The sequence below is a fragment of the Strix uralensis genome, chromosome 1, assembly GCF_047716275.1.
Source record: "Strix uralensis isolate ZFMK-TIS-50842 chromosome 1, bStrUra1, whole genome shotgun sequence".
In the NCBI taxonomy this organism is placed as follows: domain Eukaryota; kingdom Metazoa; phylum Chordata; class Aves; order Strigiformes; family Strigidae; genus Strix; species Strix uralensis.
The window spans coordinates 161,267,647-161,288,969 of record NC_133972.1 but is presented as its reverse complement, the minus strand read 5'-3'; the positions used below and the strand labels follow the sequence as shown (position 1 = coordinate 161,288,969).

Here is a 21,323-nt window from a genome sequence, read left to right as displayed (position 1 = left end):
AACGGGGGCTCGAAAGTGGGGAAATAAGCCTTTGAGGCAGAGAGGAGTTACAAAGGGAAGGAGCCCGTCCGTGCGAGCCAAAGCTGCTGGCAGGCGGTGGGGTGTGCTGTTAGCTGCTGACGCCCCTAGCTAACTGTAAACCATCAATAGAGCACAGAGTGAACACTTCTGGTTTAAAAAAAAAAAAAACAAAAAAAAAACAACCAAAAAAAAAACCCCACACTTAAAAAAAACTCCTTAAAAAACCCCAGCACAATTTTCCAGTTCTTAAATTATCTAACGTGTTTCCTGGCTTTTTTTTAATGCAAGTGGCATGGGTATTAATGCCAGTGAGAGCTTCCCTGGGTATTTACTACAGCAAATGTTTCCGAAAGTGAATGGGTAAAGCAGAACTGGAAACTGCAAAGTTCATCCATTCATAGAGGCAATTCCCTTATTAATAAAAACCAGCAGCAGCAAAAACTGTCCCAGCTGAATAGTGGCTGTGGGAAGGACAAGTCCCACACCCCAAGCCTAGAGATGCAGCCAGTGGGGTTTTCCCCCTAACTGTGGGGCATGAAGAGGAAATCAGGTGGTGGCAACATACATGTATTGCGTTTCTCTGCAAAATTTACAAGTTAGCTAATTGAATTCCTGCCGCTGAACTGGTCCTTGGCTGAGATCATTTCAATGGGCAGGGTTCGTTTCTTTTTTTTTTTCCTCCTTACAGGAGTTCCCTCCCCTCCTTCTTCCCATCCTCCGCCTATTAAAACAACTCAAGTCTCACTTGTTAAAAGACCCCATAACGTGGAGGAGGCAGAAAAGCAGCAGCAGCAGCAGGAAAGAAAAAGACGTCTGGAAAATATTACCCGTTTGCTGCTGCTGCTGCTGAGAAACCTCATTGAAACTGTTACTCGGTCAGCAAGGCATCACCAAAGAGACTTTATCTGATGCTGTACATCTCTTAAACTTTCAGACGCTGCCTTGCAACTTCTCCAGGCTCCTGGCTAGCCGGGTTTGAAATAAGATCTTCAGCTTCGACCACGAGAAACTAACTCCTAATTTATTACTTCTAACTTTTTTAATTATTATTATTTGAAAAAACATCCCACAACTTTGAGCTAGAAACTGAAGCAGAGAAAGACAAATACGTGGTAATTGTGAAAACACGTGGGAGAAAATGAGTAGGACTGAATAGCCTTAAACGATTTTATTTTCATTTTTAATTATTTTTTATTTCTGAGCGTCTCAATAAGTCCCTGAAAAGTGCGATTTGATCTTTTACCTCAAACTTGGAAACTGTTCAGCGGGAGCAACGGTACGTGAGACCACACAGCTGGCTGGAGCCCCTCTATGACCAAAGGACAGAAGGACAAACAAGGTAGGTGATTTATGATTACGCCTCTGTCACCTCAAGAGCAGAGGACCCTCTCCTCTATCCCCACTATTCAAGGGAGGAAAGCAGAAACAGAGCCCCAAAATACGAGTGGACCTGGGGGAGGATCTTACCGGCTCTACGCTACACTTAGTTCAGCAATGAATAGGACCGTAGTGAGGATGAATGAGGTTTTCAGCTTCAACCCCACCTCCGTGTAATCCGTTAAAGATATTGCTGACCTTTAAGGTTTGCAAAAAACCCCCAACCGGCCAACCAACAAAACCCCAAACGCCAGCCCAACCGAAAACTGAAATAAAATCGAGCAACAGGTTCGGCGGCCGCTCCGCCGAGCCCAGCGCGGGAGGCGAGACCGGCCACAGCCCAGGCTGGCTCGTCCCCGGCCTCTGCATCCAGGGCCGGGAGGGGCGACGTTACAGGAGCGGGGGGAGGGATGGGACTGCCGGCGGGAAGGCGAGGGGGCGGCCGGCGGGAGGAGGGATCACGTCCCGCCTCGGCGGGGAGAAACCAACGCGCCCGAGCTGCCTCGGCGCCGCGCTGAGCCGAGAGCGCCGTTTCCTCAGGGAGGGAGGAAGGGAGGGAGGGGGGGAGGCGGTGGGGCGGGAGCCGCAGGCTGCCCGCGAACTTCCAGCGCCGCACGCCTGAGCCCGGCCCCGCCCCGCCGGGCAGCCCGTCGGCGAGACCCGGGCTGGCGGCGGCCGCGGGGACCGGCGGCGGGAGGGTCACGGCAGGGCGGGGAGGGTCACGGCAGGGCGGGGAGGGTGGGGGGGGGGGTGGAAGGCAGCCCCGGCGCAGCCCCGAACGCGCCGGGCGCAGAAGGGTCCCGACGCCCGCTCCGCTCCGCTCCGCCCGTCCGCCGCCGCCAGCCCGGGCACGGCCGCCGCCGCCGGGCGGAGCAGCGCCCGCCCCCCCGTGACGTGGCGGCGCGGGGGATCCCCCCCGGGCCCCGCCCGCCTGCGGTGACGCAGCCAGCACCGCCCCCATTGGCCGCGGCGCCGGGCAGGGGTTCCCCTGGAGGAGCAGCCCCGCGGCAGCGGGTGGAGCCGCGCGGACCCGGCCCGGGCCGCTCCCTCGGTGCTCCCCCTCGGGAGTCCGTGGGGCCCCGGGGTCTCTTCCCGGCTGGAGAGCCCGTCGGTGGCCTTCGGCGGCCCCAGGCGCCCTTCCCCGCTCCGGTTCGAGCCTCAGCTGGTGTCGAGACCCAGCCCCTAAGAGCCTTCGTACCCCTCCCCTCACCTTGCCAGACTCCACAGCAGCGCTGGCAAAGGGTGTGACAGGGACTTCAGGAGAGGATTTACCCGTTTCCCTGCCCCGAGAAAAGACCCCGATGTACTACAACCCTCCCGGTGGGCGTTGTCTCACCCCTCCTTCAGGGGCTGCAGGGACCCCGCATCTCCCCGGGCAAAGCCCTTCCACCGCGTTAGCGCTCCGCTTCGCAGTCTCCTTCCTCAGGGATCATTTTTCTACAGGCACACGTGGGCTTTTCCTCCAGCACACACTGCAGTAATGTGGAGGCCTTGGGGCTTCTTTCAGGGACTGGATAGAACATTTCACGTGGGGGTAACGGCAGTGAAATGTGTTCCTTTTCCCTGAAAAACTGCTCAAAATCCAGCGCCCACCAAGGTTAGGGGAGTTTTGTCCCTGGTGTCAATAAAGCCAGGATTTTATTTCATGCTACTAAACCTTTCTTATCCTACATGCAAGTGCAGAAAAACCTGGGAAAAGGTTTTCCCAGTGGGAAGAACAGCTCTGCTGGATTCAGTGGAGTTTCTCATGCTTGTTCACCAGCAACTCAGCTGTTCATATTTACGGTGTGGAAGCAAATTTGCTTCATTTTGTTACTATTCAAGCTTAGTGTATAAAGCAGCAAATTACTTCTCCATTCAGTGTAGTGGGACTTGACTAAGTCAAACAAGATATGACGTGTGCTTTATAAACAAATTACAGGATAATCTATGAACACCAAATAAACATTTATTTGCTGGATTAAGGCGTGGAGTAATCAGTTTTGTGCCAAAAGCATCCATGGACTTCATAACCAGCAACCAGAAAACATTTCTAAACTAGATTTTTGTTTCACCACAATCCAAAATATCTGAGTACAAATATGATTTACTTCTTGATTTTTTTTTAAAGCATTTGTGTGGAGTTTGTTTTTTTTTTTTTACCTTTTTTTGGGTCAACTTGACAACTAGTGTATCACTGTTTACACTGGGGACAAATCCAGCCAGCAGCTCTAGAATTCATTCCACATTGGTTACTCAAACCTGTAAGAGACCAAATTTGGGCAGTTCAGTGGGAAACATACATTGAGCAGACAGGAGATTCTTGATTTGCTGATCAAAGCCTGTGCATGCAAATACAGTTTGCCATCATTACTGATCCTGTTCTTTATTTTAAACCCAACCCCCAAGTTAATTTTAGTCTTATGTGAGCCCTTTCCAGAAGATCACTGGCATGACAAAATCTGGAAGTGATAAATAACCAAAAGCACCAGATATGGTAACTCTGCTGTAGTAAAGATGTACAGATGTAACATAACTTTTCAGTTTCCTCTCTGCAGGCTGTAAAATAGAAGAGGGAGTCTGGACAGCTATTTTATGCTTGTAATTAATGTGTACCTGAAATAATTTGTACTTCATAGATAAATGATTTATTTTGCCACCAAAATGAGGCTAATAACCAATCTAAATATTGGATGAAAAACTGTAACCCTCAGATGCTGCTTGTGTACACACACAGGCTATGCGTGTTTAAAGCCACATACACTATGTGTCAGGCTGTGTGCGTGCACACACACACTCACACATGCACTCAAACATGCTCATGTCATTGAAGCAGCTGCTCTGTTGAAGCCAATGTAATTATTCTTACAAGTAAGAAGTTTTTTTCAAGGCTTATAAATGATACTCTTCATTTAGCTGTGTGCAAAACAGCCCTCCGTAGCTGTATGCACATATACCCATGTGTGTCAGCTTTTATGTTGCCAACTTCACTGATCTCAGGCATCCTGCTGACTAAAAGTTACATGTTTATTACAGACAAACTCCTACTGACTATACCTTCAGGTGAATGTAGGCAAGGAAAATAGGAATTAGTGTGTTGCTTTTTGTTTTTCTTTTTTTTGAGGAAAAACAGTCATATAGAGAACCAGTGGGTCCCATACCACACCAGAAAGAGTAAGATTACAAGTATCAGTAACATAAGCCTTATGAAGGGTTTTGTAGACCCCTAGGAATCTCTTGCGTGATCATAATTTCCATTTTACAGGTGAGGAAGACAGAGAGAGGTGCATTCACTTACCTAAGGTCACCCAGCAGGTGAATGGCAACAGTAGGAACAAAATCCAAATTGTCTGGGTCCCAGTCCATTCTTAAGATTCCCTAATGTAAGAAACGCAGTGGTTAAGAACCATCTGACAACCTTCGGAAGGGAGATTAATCTCTATAATAAATTTTTCAAATGTATGCATACATTTTTATCATGGGTATCCCAGAAATAGCAGCTTTGCAGAGAAAGATTTTTCTTTTTACTCCTGCACTACAGAACTGTAAGATAAATTACCCACTGATTTCCCTCTTCAGCAAAATACTTAAGTGCACACTTATCTTTAATGACATACTTACATGCTTTGCTGAATCCAAAGTCTCAGCACTAAGGTTCAGAGGACCATGACTAGTAGACATTCAAGAATTCAGCTTCTGTACAGGCATGTAAAATTAGACATTTTCAAAGGTTTTCAGCACTCAGCACTTCTGACTGAAACAAAGATTTGCAGACAAGTCTGATGTGCAGATCTTGTATGTGAGGTTGGTTTGTATTATCAATTTATTTTGAATCAGAAGTGTGCTGTTGAAGCCAATGCTTCAAGTGCCCCCCTCCAACCAAATTGCTTGGGTTTGTACTGCAAAGCGATCACTGGGCACACAAACTGGATTCCTCTTGAATGAAACTAATTGGAAGAGGTACCCCTGGAGCACACTGTTCAGACCCTATTGGGTTTTCAATCCATGAGATCTGACTAAACTTAGTTCAGAGTAAAATATGAAAATGTATGGAGGGTGGAGTTAGGCCCTCAGCACCAGATGTTTCTCTTTGCAGATCTGCTCCTGTAGTATTAGACTATTTGCTGATGTGACCATTAGCCCTAGATGTCTAGAGAGAGACACAGCTCTTTTGAACCTTTAGAGGTGAAGGGGACAAAATAAGCACACTTGTGACTATACCTTTACTGTTGTCTCCTGGACAAATATTGACTTTTGCAGTATAATGTTTTAGTCTTCAGATGTTTGGAATTAACAAGTGCTAATTCTTTCAAACAACCTTCCAAATCATTACGTTTAATGTACAAACTTCCTGTGTCTTCCCCTCTTGCTTTCTGATCTTCTGGGGAAAAGCTAGCCAGAAGTACTCCATGGCAATATGTTTGAGTGCTGTACATGAGAGATGGCTTCTGAAACGGATGATGTAGTGAGCTGCATCCTATGTGTTGCAAGCAAACTTAACCATTTTGACCTCCTGTCAGTCACTGGTTCCATGTCCTGTATCAGCAGATGCTGGGAAACACCTGATTGCATCCTTAGTCCTCATAGTAGCTACGCAATGGCTGGTGCAGAATAAATGAACAGACTGCAGATAATATTGATGTGTTCAGACACCAATACACAGGTTTTCTGGATATGCATTTGCCCCTATTCTGTTTTTACTCTCCCAATGTATTAGCAACAAATTAAGCTTCTTTTTTGCTTTGCCTCCTGACTTTGCAGAGGGATGAACTATCTCCAGGTCCTGTTACTCTCAGCAATGCATGAAATCTGATTAATAACCATATGGACAGACTGTGCAATATGATCTTGAAGGAGGGAAAAAGTGGTACTTTACCGTGGAAGTCAGCAGTGTTCTTTGCTGAGTAAAGACCCAGCCCAAAGCAGGACATAAGAACCTGTCGAATTTCAGTCAAGTGTCTAGATCTTATTAAAGTTAGATCTATGTATGATAGCTACAGTTAAATGCTAGCCTAAATACTTTTCCGTATAGAGAGAACTCAGGCATATTTTGCTATGTTCTTCTAATTTGAGATCTAAGGCATTATTCAGTCTGAGAAAGGAGTGTGATCTCTAGTGTTAGAGTTAATACCCCGTCACTATATGTACAGCGTAGGTATCAGTCAATTCTTTGTTAACCTGAATTTTTTTATTAAAATTATGTTAGAAGACTACAACTTCTAATTATGTCAGTTATTAATAGTAACGTAGAGTAAGTTCTTCTTCATCACAGGTGCGACCAAAACAAATACTCTTTGTGTGGCTTTATCAGGATGCCAAAAAAAGACACAATGCCAAACAGTTCACTAGGTGGACTCTGATGCCAAGTACATGCAAGGGTTCATTTCTTGGCCATGCTTTTCTATAGGAGACTCCAAAGAAAGGCACACATTGCCTCCTCTTGTATAGTCACTACAAGGCACACATATACTTGGGACTCCTTGGTGAATCAAAACGTGTCACTGAATCAGCAACAGCCTACATAGCATTAGGATTTAGCATATGGCTTTCATACTTCATTTCTACTAGGTGCTCTAGCTACAACTGATCACTCCATCCATGGAATAAACAGCTGCAAGATCATAAAAACAAATTGCTCAGTAGTAGACTTTGAAGCCTCTCTACATACACTCATCTTGTGCATACAAACCTTGAGCCTGTTTGCTGGAGGCTGTGTAAAGCTTGTACAGGGTTCAGCACAGCAGGGTTAGGTGAAGGTGCCTATAAATGATTTAGGTGCCCAAACTGCAGAGTAGAATTAGCAGTCCTGTCTCAGGCTTCCTATGCAGTACATGGGAGACATAGGCACCCCCAAAGACTCTGACGCAGCCAGTGCAATCTTATTGCCCCCTGGAAATGTCCTTCAGGGCTCATGCAAAGCAATGGACCCTCTGACTTTTTCCAGTGCTAAATAGCTTTCACTCTTAAAAAAATAATAACAAAGAAAGAACATTGCAGGTACTATCTTCCTCCTCCTGCTTTACAGAACTGGTTAAAAACCTGCCCAGAAAGTACAAGATCCAGGTCTGTCTCCAGAGACAGTGAGGTAACCCATCAACTCACCTTCTCACCAGGTGAGGAGCTCTGTCCCTCTCCTCACTCCGACACCTGCTCCCATGTAGCAGCATACAGAAATGACCTGCAATTATCTTTGTTGATCCAGGAATATGGACTGGCTGCATGTCTTCCATGTGTTGAGCACCTCATCCCCAGCCTAGACAGCGCTTTTTTTCTTTTTTTAAGTGCTGCAGTGCCTATTTTTCAGGACAAATCTTACTGGATTAAATACCTCAAGGAACTGAAGATCCATTAGGCTGAGACATAAACAAAACAGTAAGCTGCACTGATCATCTGAGCTGATCATACGAGGTGTGTACTGTACCCTCCACCAATTAGTTAGCTGTTGAATAGGGCTGTAGTGATGGCATCTTCGCATATAAGCAAATACATTTTCCTGAAAGAATATTGCTAGCACTTGGAAAGAGTGCTTATTAATGAAATGACTGAAGAATAATTGTGGCTTTGAAAGTTAATGTGGCTGTTTTTCCTTCACCAAGTGTTTGACACATCTTGACTTGTCATGGCGTTATTTTTGGCTTGCATTGTTAAAACACAGTACTGTATGCTGGTTCTCTGATAATACTTGATTTTAGCTTTGTGTGACAAGTTCATGAAACTTCAGGAATGGATTTCAGCTGATGTCTTATGAAGGATATCGTTTTACATTTCACTGTGTTAGGCCAGGCTAGGTACTCATAACAGCACTGTCTGACCTTGAAATCTCTGATGCAGCTATTCCCTATCCTCGGCACTAGTATTTGACTCAGCAGTTCATTTTTGGTCCCAGACTTATACAAGCGTCATTTCCTTTTAACTTTTTGGCTCAATTATTGGAGAAGGGTGGAGAGTTTTTGGCCATTGTTTGGGCATGTTCAAGTTGATAAAGATCAGTTCTGCTGGGCAAGCTATCAATAGCTCACATGCTAAAGCTTGAGAATATTGAGCAACTTTTTCCAGACTTTCCCTGAGATTCAGTCAGTTAAAAGACTATACATAAAAACCTCAATTGCACATACAAAGGGGAAAGTTTCTTTGATGAAAGCCAGGAATTTAGATCAAAACACAGTTTATTTTCCCAAGGTTGACAGTGAAAGGATAGGAAAAAAAAATGCTGTTTTATTAAGACCAGAAATCCATTTCTTGATCTTAAAAGACTGGGCTTTTGCAAGGGAGGGAATCTGTGCTGTAATGACAAGATCAGAGAATTAATTTCTTTTTTTTTTTTCCTTTTTTGCGGAAACACTTCATAGGAAGAGAAAAGCAATGGCAAATTAATATAAAAGAAGCCTGGTACAGTATATAGTCAGTCAAATGTAAATGTTCCAGATCTTAATCTAAATCCTGTGAGCTCTACCCATACAAGTGGTCTATTTATTTCAGCCATATAATTCTTAATGCAAGCAGACTTTAGCCCCTACTCACTAATAGTAATTTTCTGTTCCTGGCAAGAGAAGAGAAGTAGTGGACCCCAAATGGGAAAGCAGAGTACAACTGCACCGTTAATGAAACATTTGCACCGTTAATGAAACATTTACCTTGACGTTTGTGACCTTCTGCATGCTTGAGGGATTAATAAACACACAGGCTATTTGACTTCAAGGTAATCTAGAGGGGATCCATTACTTAATCTATTTTCTAAAGTGAGTCTATTTTGGGCACTGAGCTTTAATTCACCTATAGTGGTGGTAAGCATAAGCTATCTTTTATCAGGCTTCTTTATGACCCCTGTTGTAAAAGACTTTCAGACAGGCCAGAGCAGGGATGGTCCCTTTTGCTGGTGGGTGATTACTGCACCTGTTGGAGCCCAGTCGTAAGTATTTGAGGAAGTCCTAGAGATAGGGTCCAATTTCTTTAACAGTGTCTCCAAATATACATTTAAGAGGCTTCCTCCTGTCTTGTAATTAAAGACCCTAAATAGCCAGTGGAAAAAAAGGATATAGCCTTTGTAACCTCAGACTTTATGCTCGCCTGGTTTATTTTTATTTTGTAAGTTATTCTGTGTTGAATTTTTTTTCCCAAGCCTGTAACTTTTCAGACAGAAATATAATTGATGACAGCTATGCTGCTGCAGCTTGGTAGTATTTTTTCAAGAAAGAGTTAAAGGCATATATGATGTAAGGAAATACTGTTCCAACTTTAGCTTTGGCCAACAGATGGTGAAACAAACATGATCAGCAGACAAACAAAATGATAACAGCAGGGAAAATATGAATACTAGTAAGAAAACACAAATATTAGGTCCATTACTGTAAGAGGCCTGAATTCAGCAAAATATTCAAGCATGAGTTTGAGATTCATTGACTTGCAATGCGCTTGCTGGGTTAGCTTTAAACAGACATTATGTTTTATGTCCTTTATGTCAAACGCATCAATTGACATAAAACATTGTCATTAACTTTCCTGTAATTCTAAGAAAGCTGTTGCATAAAATGCTTAATGTGATTGTCAACAAAAAGCAGTTAGGTAGTAATTTATTCTGCCTGTCTGCCTGACTACACCGTTTGTCTCAAGAATACCAGAGCACCCTCCATGCCAGCCAGCTCCTCCATAGCCCAGACCTTAGGTTAGAAGATTTTACAGCCAGGTAATGTAAATATGCAGAAGTGATCAGAATCAACTGATGTTTTAATGAATTTCTGAGTCCAGGGTGGAGTCTTGGCTCTGTTAAATTAATGCGTAGTTTTGCCACAGACTTAATCTCCATCAAGTTTTAGCCCTATACACACATGCTCACACGTGCATTTATCTGTGTACACAGATGTATGAATAATACATTTTTGCAATGGTATTGAGAAGACCTTTTAAAGCAGATGTCTGACTGTATAAATATAAATTATAAATATAGTCAGACATCTGTTTAAAAAATTCTAAATACATTCAGACATCTGTTTTAAGAATGTCTTTCCAATATTTTTGCAAATATAACTAAGCGACAGAAGCAATTCAGGGTGGAATGCAGTCATGACATGGATGGGGGATGAGGAGGGGCTGCCCAGACGTTCAGCTGTTCTACTCGCCCATGACCATATGAAGTGAGTGGTGGCCCAAAGGCCCATTCTCCACCCCCCCCAGGGTAATATGACAGAGCATCTCATTCAGCAAGCCCAGGCTGCCAAAATAATTTCCTGACACAGAAAGCACCTTCTGTGAGGACATTACAAATAGTAGAAAATATCCCTGGTACATTAAGTGTGTTTGAGTCTTACTTTACACAGAAGAAGTACTGCAAAGAGATGTTAAGTTGAGCAAGGTGATGCAGTAAGTCCGTGACACAGCCAGAAGCACAGGGTGTATCTGTTGATGCTGAGCTCTATGTTGTAGCCACGTGCACCCCTTATGTGGTCTTATATCAGCAAGTGGTGGCTCTGCTAACGGTTCCCATGCTTCTTTGCAGATGTATTGTGAGAGGTTTATATGTATCCTGAGAATACTTGGAACCACACTCTTTGGGGTGTCCCTCCTGCTGGGAATCACCGCTGCTTACATTGTTGGCTACCAGTTCATCCAAACAGACAACTACTACTTCTCCTTTGGACTCTATGGTGCTATCCTGGCATCACATCTCATCATCCAAAGCCTGTTTGCCTTCCTAGAGCACAGGAAAATGAAGAGGTCGCTAGAGACTCCAATCAAGCTGAACAAAACAGTTGCCCTTTGTATTGCTGCCTATCAAGAGGATCCTGACTACTTAAGAAAATGTTTACTTTCTGTGAAAAGACTGACCTACCCTGGAATTAAAGTTGTTATGGTCATTGATGGAAACTCAGAAGACGACGTTTACATGATGGACATTTTTACTGAAATCATGGGTAGGGACAAATCTGCCACTTATATCTGGAGTAATAACTTCCATGACAAAGGTCCAGGTGAGACAGAGGAGTCTCACAGAGAGAGCATGCAACACGTATCTCAGCTGGTCCTGTCCAACAAAAGTGTTTGCATCATGCAGAAATGGGGTGGAAAAAGAGAAGTAATGTACACAGCATTCAAAGCACTGGGGAGAAGCGTGGATTATGTACAGGTAGGTATTAGAGCACCAGGTCAGTGCCAATTCAAACACACTTTGAAAGAAAGCAGCTTTTGTATATTTTGTGCAGCATGTTAGAGGCCATCCTAGTCCCTGATGAACACAGTGCTCCTTTCAGTCTGTTTGGAAACAGCTTGACCGTTAAAAGTGTATTTTGCTACCTTTTAAAATGGTCAGTCTATCTGTGACTATGTTAAATTGTGCACCAGCTACTTCAGAAATCTGAAATCCTTCCCCAGGCTTCAGTTCTGTCCCCTCATCCAAATGGTTTTGCTTCAGACAAAGCCAGTGGCCTCCTGAAGACCCCATCTCTGCTTCTGTAGGTCAAGATCTTGGGTATGGTTTTATTTTGTGAGGTTGTTAGTGGCCCTATATGCAAGCAGACAGACAGGTATTTGGTGGCACTAGGGGATATCTCGGAGCAATGGTGGAGTCTGTAAAAAAGATGGGGATATTTTAAAGGCTTCAAAGGCCAGGCAGAGTATTCAATAAAAGGGTCAATGTGCAGCCTTGAAAGAAAGATTTCTTCAGCTAAAGCCTGAAGGAACTTTTGCTTCATCACTTACAGCTGCATTACCTCACTCACCGCGACTTGGCCTTTAAAGCCCTTATGACACTATTCACTTAAAAATGAATTAGGCTGGGTCCTCTCTGCCTGTTTCCAAAGCAGCAGAGACACATTTATTTCCAGCTGCCTTGGATCCCGTGAAAGATTTTCTATGTTTTTGCCTTACACATGGAAGCACTCCTCCTGCAAACAGCCCTGCTGACTGCAGAAAGGGGAAGAGGTCATGTGTGGAGGAAGGCGGGTGGGATCAGGATCTCTGGCTGGACAGTGAGGATCCTTGCTTATCGATCAAGGTCAGCAAGGCTCATTTGACTAATCCCACTGAACATGAGATGATTTTCCTAATTAACCACCCTCAGCCATTCTCACCTTCTCCCAACCTCAGAACATCCGGTGGCTTCCTCCAGTGGAGCAGCAGCTCCCTGTGAGATGCTCTTTGTTGTCTCAGGGCAGCTGCATGGCTGAGCCATAGGTGTTTCTGGGGCCCATGCCCAGCCTTACACGGGTATGTGTGTGTACATGCTCCACACAGCACAGCATCCACGAGCACAGTGTCCAAGCGATGCAGAGAGGTTGCCAGTAGCTGGGCTGAGAGCAGTGAGTCCTCCACACACAGGAGGGGCAGAAACTGAAGAGTGCTGGGAACTGCTCTGTTATTGGGGCTGGGAGAGTAAGGCAAAGGTTTAAAAGCCATCCCCTACCACTTCCAGAATTGAAACTTATTTATTCTCTGAAAACAATGGGATTAAGCACTCCATTGTCTGAACTTTGGTTCTGTGCTGTGAGGGACTATGGTGGGATAAAAATGCTGGTTTTCTTTATTAGCATGGTTTTATAATCACTTCACACAGAAGTATCAGATTGCAGAGAGAGAAGGCAGAGAGGAAACAGATTCATCGCAAGTTTCCTCCCTCAGTCCAGCTCTTGCATTTGTTCAGGGAATGTGGAAAAAGTGTTTCTCTTTCAACAGTCATAGCATAAACTGAGAAAATGGAAGAGATATTTCTGGTCTTTCAGTCAATTAACACTCCTGACCCAGCTCAGAAGTCGTAATGAACATGTCAGGAACTGTAATGCTGCTGTAAGCAGCCACCAAAGGCTACAGTAATGATTGATGGCACAGTCACATCTACAGTCACAATCTACATTCGAAACGCAGCACCTTGGTGGCCCTGGCTATTACACAGTCATGATGCAATGCAGCTAAAATGTGGCTCTGTTTTATAAATGCGTGAATATTGAGACATTTCGAATGGTTCTTTGGGGGTACCCAGAGTAAATTACTTTAAACAGGCCCAACATTTTAAGGGCTGAGCTATCTGCCTTGGTGATCAAGCCCTTAAAACAGTGGACCAGTCAGCACCATTGCCCACCCCTGGAACTGTGGGCCTTATGGTTCTTAAAAGATACCTTGGGTTTATGGACAGACAATCATAAGCAGTCAGACCAATGCAGATAATGAGCTGTTGCTCATTAGTGGCATCTCATTAAATAGCTGAAACTGCTGTGAAGGATTATTTCCATTGTGGAGGAGATTAGGAGGGCTCAAGCAATCAGGTAGTGAAGTTAAACTGACAGATATCATCTGTGCAGAGCTGGTCGGGGCAGCCAGCGTGCAATTCATCTTGGCATGATGGAGATACGTGTGTGGACAGTCCAGCACAGCCTGAACTTCTGAGAGCAGCTTAGATAAAACACCACTGGTTATAACGAGTATCTGAACAGCTCACTTAAGGTCGAATGTCCCTTTCATGCAGCTCTGTGGCCCAAGGTAGTAATTTCTAGGTCTCTTAGCCCTTATGTGGAAAGATGGCAAATTGCCTCTTGGGTTGTGCTGGGCCACCCCTGGCTGGGCAGACCTTGGTGTTTCTAAGTGTCTGTCTTTCTCTGGGCGTGTCCTCTTTTCACCTGCAAGAACCTCATCCAGATGGAAAACGAGGGCTTGTCAGGTTTGCCTCAGAAACCCACTGTGCTGTCCACTGTGCTGGCATGCCCAGGACACATGATGGTAATTTGTAACTAAATCCAGTGTTTTCAGGATTCCTCATCTCATATTAGTGATGTTGCTTATGGGCAGGTCTTCGGCTATAGATAAATGCATCTGATGGGGTGAGGGTTGCTCAGCCGCATCAAATGACAGGCACTGGAGGCTGATCTCAGCCCACCACTCATGGTCACAAGAAATGGGATGAGTGTCACTGCCTGAGCCCTGGGTGCTCAGCAAACTTCATATCCCCTGGACTGGTCTGTCCAGGAAGGCCCAGATAAAATATACACATCCTTTCCCCTCTTTAGCAGAATTGTTTTGCTTCCTTTCTATCAACAAGTGCTGTCACTGATGACAGCTTTCCACCAAAGCTGGAGGCACACCTTGGCCAAGTTACAAAGATGCTCCTCGGGATGAGTTTTTGAGGAGAGGAGCTGGATGCACCAAGTTAGCAGGAGGTGGAGATGCTTGTGGCTTTTCTCCTGATGGAAATATGAGAGCTTTCATCACCTTTCTCCTCTTGGCCCCCTCTGAGTGAGCATGGAGGGGAGTATGTTGGCAGACATGCAGCGGCATCCCAAGTTATGCAGCCCAGCTATCCCAGGTAACCTCCCTGCTTGAGTCTGGTCCATAGCAGAGCCCCAAAATGCTCTCCTCCTCCTCCACAGACCAGACATGAAGGTTTCCACTCCCTGGAGTGAGAGGGTTTAGGCTGAATTGAAAGTTTGGATGAAAGGACACCAGAATTAGGATACCAGATATGAAGCCTCACCAGAATCAATACGTTGTTCATGCAGAGCTACTGACTTTTGCCCCTGTTGTCCCCTTCTGAAATCACAGGAATGCAACATGGGGATAAACTGGAAGCAGTAGGACAGGATTCAACTGGCCAGAGGGGTGTTTCTGGGACAACCCTCTCTGCTCCAGTTTCTGGGTGTCTGCAAAATGAGTTTACACACGATGGGGGCACCACTTTCAGCAGCAGCAGCTGCGACAAGGAGACACCTGCTTTTTTTAAACAGGCTGCAGCCCATGTCATTCTCCTCCAGGTAAAGGAAAGCAATGTCAGCTGCGTTGCAGATCAGCCAGCCTGTCTAAGCCCTCCTTCCACTCTCCGGGGGAAAACCAGTTCCTAATGTACACAGTGTTTAGCTGACTAGGAGTGTTTGTGTGGCTGAAACGCCTCGTGTGTGTCATCTATTTCTGCCCTAGTCTCATGGAGTACTGCACTTTGGGACTAGCTCCTTCTGGCCTTACATATTTTGTATAAGGATGCCAGAGGAAAATAGAAAATAATTTCTATATATCAAATGTCAAATCCCTGCATTAATAATAAGACACCACGCATCTAAAATTAAAAATTAGTTTGTTCTGGAATCCAAAATACATATCTTACGTGAATTGCTAAAGCCTTCTGTGAGTGCAAGAACTATTAGGTTTCTTCCCAGACTCCTAGTTGACTTTTTCTTTTTTATAACAAGTGTTTGGAATTTAACTCCTCACTCCTTTCCTCATATGGCAGTGGGAAACATTTGACCAGAGTGCTCCAACCACGTAGTCGATGCAGGGAAACCCCATGTCAGGGCTCAGCAGGAATCTGCCACACACCCACAAATATTGTCTTGCTCTGCAGTGCCCCATGTCTGAGAGCACATCTTATTTGAAGAAGCCAGCTCAGTATGCCAGTAAAACAAATAGAGCTGATACAGGAGAGAGGATTGTTTGCATGCACAGCCCTAACAAGCACTCTTTCATTCAGCACCACTCCTTGCTGCCTGATACAAATAGTCTTTAACAGAAGTATCAATGCAGACTCCAAAGTGAGATTAAATTGCATTCAGAAGAATAGGCATTTAGAGTCACTACAATCACTTGTATGATTTTTATTTTCTTCTCTAGCATATTCCTTAACCCATTTTTGTTCTTGTTTTGTCTCACTTGTAGGTCTGTGATTCAGATACAATGCTTGATCCAGCCTCATCAGTGGAGATGGTAAAAGTTTTAGAAGAAGATCCAATGGTTGGAGGAGTTGGAGGTGATGTGCAGGTGAGTACAGCAATTTTCAGCTTAACAGAGGGATTTCAGCAACTATTTGCACTGCCACAGATTTCCCTGCCTGGAATAGTGTTGAATATACTGTGATACCATCATAGAGGTTCTTATGATACCTTAACTTTTCTGTCCATTGAACAGAAACTCTTACTCTTGGATGTGAGTACTGTATGTTTTTAACACCCATAGAAAGCAAACAAATATTATTCTGCCCCATATACATGAAAAGTGAGGCACTGGCATTATCAGGACTGTTGTGGCATCTTTGAGTCTCTGGGTATAGCTGCTTGCTTAGGGTACCAAAGAAAAACTATAGGGGAGCAGGGAATTGAGAACAGGTCTCCCAAAGCCAAGGCCAGCACCCCAAGCACTTCAATTATGCTGCTATTGGCAGCCAAGATTGTTAGGAATAAAAGCCTTTTTGAAATGCAGAGCACTATGTATTGTTTGGTTTCCTCCGCATCTCTGTCAGTCAGGACAGTGGAAAGCCCCCAAGTCAGCCCAGCTCCACTTCTGTTAGGATTTCCAGCATTGCCAAATTTGGCTGACAGCTACAGCAAAAGGCTGTTCATTCCTTTTGACACAATTGCTTCTGCCACAATTCATAAAGAAAAATGCATATTCATATTTCAATTGGCCTTAGGATCAGTCCCCCATACTCAGTTGGGCTTTTATGTGAGACAGAAGAGAAAGGGCCATCTATATGGGCAAACACTTACTAATGAACACTCTAGTAGTCAGAAGTATTTCAGGCACGTGGCTCTTAACTCCAGAAACCAAGATCTCCACAGAAGCCTGAATATCTTTGCGGCTCTGGACTGACCACGAATCAGGCATCACACTTACCCTACACATGTGAGATGCCAAGCATGTGTGAGTACAACTGGAAGGAGACAGTACAGGTTCAGCTATGAGAATGAAGGTTCATAAGCATCTGCAGGAGAAATGGGAAGGCTCTGAGCTTTTTTTTTCCCACAATTAGTTTTCCAGCATATACCAAATACATTTGAGACAAGATTGAGCCTATCTCTTAGCCCTGCTGCTTCTAAGATATTCTGGAATTAAATTGAAACAGAGACAAGATTGTCCCTTGGCCTTCAAACCCGACAGAAATTAGGGCCATCAGAGCAAAAGACTATTTTTTTCTAGTTGTAGGGAAATGCTTTCTAGTTGTAGAAGGTCACAGATTCCTCCGAAAATCCCCACGCTGAGAAGATATCAGTGCAGAGCTGGCACAGCCACCATGCTACATACTTCCTTGCCACATTCCCTAGCGCAAGGTATGTGGTGAGAACCTGGATGTGAAGACATGGGCTTGGGCATCTGCACGAGCTCATACCTCCATTGAGTGTTCATACTCCTAGACTATGTCTATATTGTATTTTAAGTGTAGGCCTAAGCTTCAGGTCAGCTTTGGGGCATATAGAAGAGAAAGGCAGAGACTGAGACCTTTATGCAAACCAAAGCAAGACCTACTGGAGTATTACAGTATGTCTTGGGGCAACATAACAGGGCTGGTACTGCAGAGACAAATCAGAACAGGGGGCCTAATGTCAGATATGGTGACATAGTCCAGGGTTAAACTTCTAGGGCCAGCCATACTAAAAATGTAGGCCAAAGACCGTGTGCTCAGCCTTTCTCATGCTCTGGCATAGCTTAAGGAGGGCTGGAAGATGTCCTGTAAGTCCCAAAGATGGGGGGGGGCAGGGAGGGCAGAGAAGCAGGAGGCCACGTCTGGAACTCCACCATCTCCTCCCAGGAGAGGCTGAGTCCAGCAGGTCCTTAACTGGGGATGAAGGGAAAGGAAGAATGAGCCAGAAGAGAAGTTTATTGGTGGAGAACAGGAAAGGTTGTGAGGAAAAAGAGAACATTTTGGTGGAACAGCCTTTTGAAGGTTTCATCTTGCCCTTCCTGTCAATGTCCTGGGCTGTATAGGTAACTCCTGAATTCGCCATGAGTCAGACACAGGAGTGAGGTTCCCCCTGTATTTCAGCTAATGTTGCTCTAGTCTCTGCAAATTCCTTATTGATCCAATGTGTATATTTTCCGTCTCAAGAGCTCATCTAAAATGAAAACTTTTTTTTATTTTGCAGATTCTGAACAAATATGATTCCTGGATCTCCTTTCTGAGCAGCGTGAGATACTGGATGGCATTTAACATAGAAAGAGCCTGTCAATCCTATTTTGGCTGTGTACAGTGTATCAGCGGACCTCTGGGAATGTACAGAAACTCTTTGCTCCATGAATTTGTGGAAGATTGGTACAATCAAGAATTTATGGGCTCCCAGTGCAGCTTCGGAGATGACAGGCATCTAACTAACAGAGTCCTAAGTCTGGGCTATGCGACGAAATACACAGCTAGATCCAAGTGCCTTACTGAAACACCAATAGAGTATCTCAGGTGGCTGAATCAGCAGACCCGCTGGAGTAAATCGTACTTTAGAGAGTGGCTTTATAATGCAATGTGGTTCCACAAGCACCATTTGTGGATGACCTATGAAGCTGTAATCACTGGATTCTTTCCTTTCTTCCTTATCGCCACAGTCATTCAGCTCTTCTACAGGGGAAAAATCTGGAACATCCTCCTCTTCTTGTTGACAGTTCAGTTAGTGGGCCTGATAAAGTCTTCCTTTGCCAGCTTCCTTAGGGGCAACATTGTCATGGTTTTCATGTCACTCTACTCAGTGTTGTACATGTCAAGTTTACTGCCAGCAAAGATGTTTGCAATTGCCACGATAAACAAAGCAGGGTGGGGCACGTCAGGAAGAAAAACCATTGTAGTTAATTTTATAGGACTCATTCCAGTCTCCATTTGGTTTACAATCCTCCTAGGTGGCGTAATTTTCACTATCTACAAGGAATCAAAAAAGCCATTTTCTGAGTCAAAACAGACAGTTCTCATCATTGGCACAATACTCTATGCATGTTACTGGGTTATGCTTTTGACTTTGTACTTGGTTCTTATCACCAAATGTGGCAGGCGGAAGAAAGAGCAACACTATGACATGGTGCTAGACGTATGATGTTTCCGTGGAAAGTTACCCAGAGAGTTGTAAAGCAACCCAACGACCTTGTAGTATCTGTGGCATCAGACGAATGTTGCCAAGGGAAATGGATCACTGCTGCTGGGAATAGGACATTTATATTCCTCTGGGTTCATTTTCATCCTGCCAAAGTAAGAAAAAAAATAAAAACAATAAAAAATGATTTTTTTTTTTCCAAGGGGGGGAAGATGCAAACCACACAGTTTCGACCTGTTCGCAAGAAAATGGGAGAACTTCTATGTTTATGCACTTTTTTATTGTGCATACGCCTGACAGTGTTATGTTCTATATACCTCACTGGTCATGCTTATGTGTGTGGACAGGAAGGAGAGGAGAATCGAGAAAAGGATCTTACAACCCCTTGCAACCTAATTTATGAACTTTCCTTTTTTTATAGTTGTTTATAGGAAGGGTCTTTTGTGTTAGGCTGCCAAATGTAATGCCAAAGGTAAATTTTAAGAGGCCATTGGCTGAGCTGTATTTTTATATTATTGTATTATTTGTGTGTGTGTATTTTTAAGCCAACTTTTTTTTTAAATCACATATTTTATATTTTACTATCTGCCAAAAAAAGCTGCCTCCCCAACATTTTGTTCTTTAGCCTTTTTAAGTACGTTTGGGAAAAAAAAATCATACCTTCTCCCCCCAGAAATTGTGCTGAATTGAGATTGTTCACAACAGAAAGAATAAAAAGTCTCTCTGCATTTTTGCAACTGATGAATGGTTATTTCTGTGAAAAAGCATTTAAATGCGCTCTTTGAAGACATTTATTAGGAAAGGCCCAACATTGTCAGTTTTTGAATACAAGCATAGTTGTGCATAAAAAAGGCCAAAGGGGTAGATATGTGCAATTTGGAGTTTTGTTTTGGATGACATTGTAAAAGGGAAATTTGCTTCTCTGCTGAGAGCATTATATCCCCGGCATGCGCAATAGCCATAAAGCAAGGCAGGCCTCCATGCCATTGGAAAAGACATTGCTCTAGGAAAGCTCCCACTGATTTTATATGGGACCTGAGAAGTCAAAAACTTCTGAAGTGGAGAAATACTGGACACCTGAAACTAATATTGACTTCACTGATGGTCGTAGTTGTTCATAATCTGCTAGTACCAAACAGAGAGTTCAGATTTTTGAGTTTAAAAAGAAATACACAGAAGGAAAACTTATCAACACTTTCAAAATATGGGTGTCTCACTATAAAACTTCTGCCCTTCGTACAGTTTACAGAAAATACAAAACATCAGCTTCTCTGACATCCAGTGTAATACAGACCCCAGTACTGAGCCTAATAATTTGTGTTTGACTAGAGCATATCTACCAGAAAAGATGCCAATTTTTTATCAGAAAACATCAAGCCTTAGCCAATCTGTCACTTCCTTGGTGCCTAATAATCAGTCTTGGACATTTATTTTGGACCATGGTTTTAAGAAATAATATTCAGGACTAAATTCTGCAGTCCTTCACCAGCCAAAGGAATGTGGCATTGAGCCCTAATATACTTTATAAAGAGCAACAGAAAGCCAGCTGTGTACAGACACATGCCCTTTTTAGATTCTGGTATTAAAAGCACTGTGGTAAAGCAGAAATCAGCATATGATGCTTAAAGAATTTAGAAGCATTTTCAGCTTCTCTTTTTTATGCAGACATGAATAGATTCTGCTGTAGAATGAACTGCACACACACTACCTTATTTGTCTGATTATCTTGAGGTACATGATTGCTTGAAAGTCATACTAATATTATGTTAATGATTGGAGAGTTGATTCATGTTGATTACAAAATAGAACAGTATTAAAAAAAAGCAAAAGAAACAGTAAAAATAAAAAAAAAACTTGACTATGCCTTTTAACTATTTATGATGTAAGTTAAAGCTTGGGTTAACATTCAAATGTCAAATAAATCCTCTCATTCTATAAAAAGATTGAATTAATTGCCTGTATTTATTCTAGCAATTATTCAATGTACTTCCAATATAGGTTGTATAGTATAATTGTTACTTTCATAAATAAAATATTTTTGATAAGATTATGACTAATTCATGGTATTTCTGATCAGCACTTCTGTTCTGAAGTCATAAATCTGCATGGTTTGAAGGCTGTTGTTATCATGTCACCAGCCTGATTTCCAAGTACAAATTTGCCATAGCGTAGCAGAGCACCTAGGAAGTATGC

At 43.6% G+C, this 21,323-nt stretch overlaps 1 protein-coding gene across 1 annotated transcript; it reads left to right on the top strand.

Moving 5' to 3' along the window:
- The first annotated feature begins 804 nt into the window (after positions 1–804).
- Positions 805–21,080, top strand: HAS2 (hyaluronan synthase 2). The gene is made up of 4 exons (XM_074894468.1): positions 805–1,360; positions 10,871–11,497; positions 16,003–16,104; positions 18,204–21,080. Exons 2-4 carry the CDS (start codon positions 10,871–10,873, stop codon positions 19,131–19,133), a joined length of 1,659 nt encoding a protein of 552 aa, XP_074750569.1. The 5' UTR covers positions 805–1,360; the 3' UTR covers positions 19,134–21,080.
- Positions 21,081–21,323: the final 243 nt, after the last annotated feature.

Excerpts from the sequence above, each read along its gene's own strand:
- HAS2 (XM_074894468.1), top strand. The coding sequence starts at position 10,871 with ATGTATTGTGAGAGGTTTATATGTATCCTGAGAATACTTGGAACCACA. Across the intron at positions 11,498-16,002 it reads GAAGCGTGGATTATGTACAG|GTCTGTGATTCAGATACAAT; the intron begins GTAGGTATTAGA and ends TCTCACTTGTAG. Across the intron at positions 16,105-18,203 it reads GAGTTGGAGGTGATGTGCAG|ATTCTGAACAAATATGATTC; the intron begins GTGAGTACAGCA and ends TTTATTTTGCAG.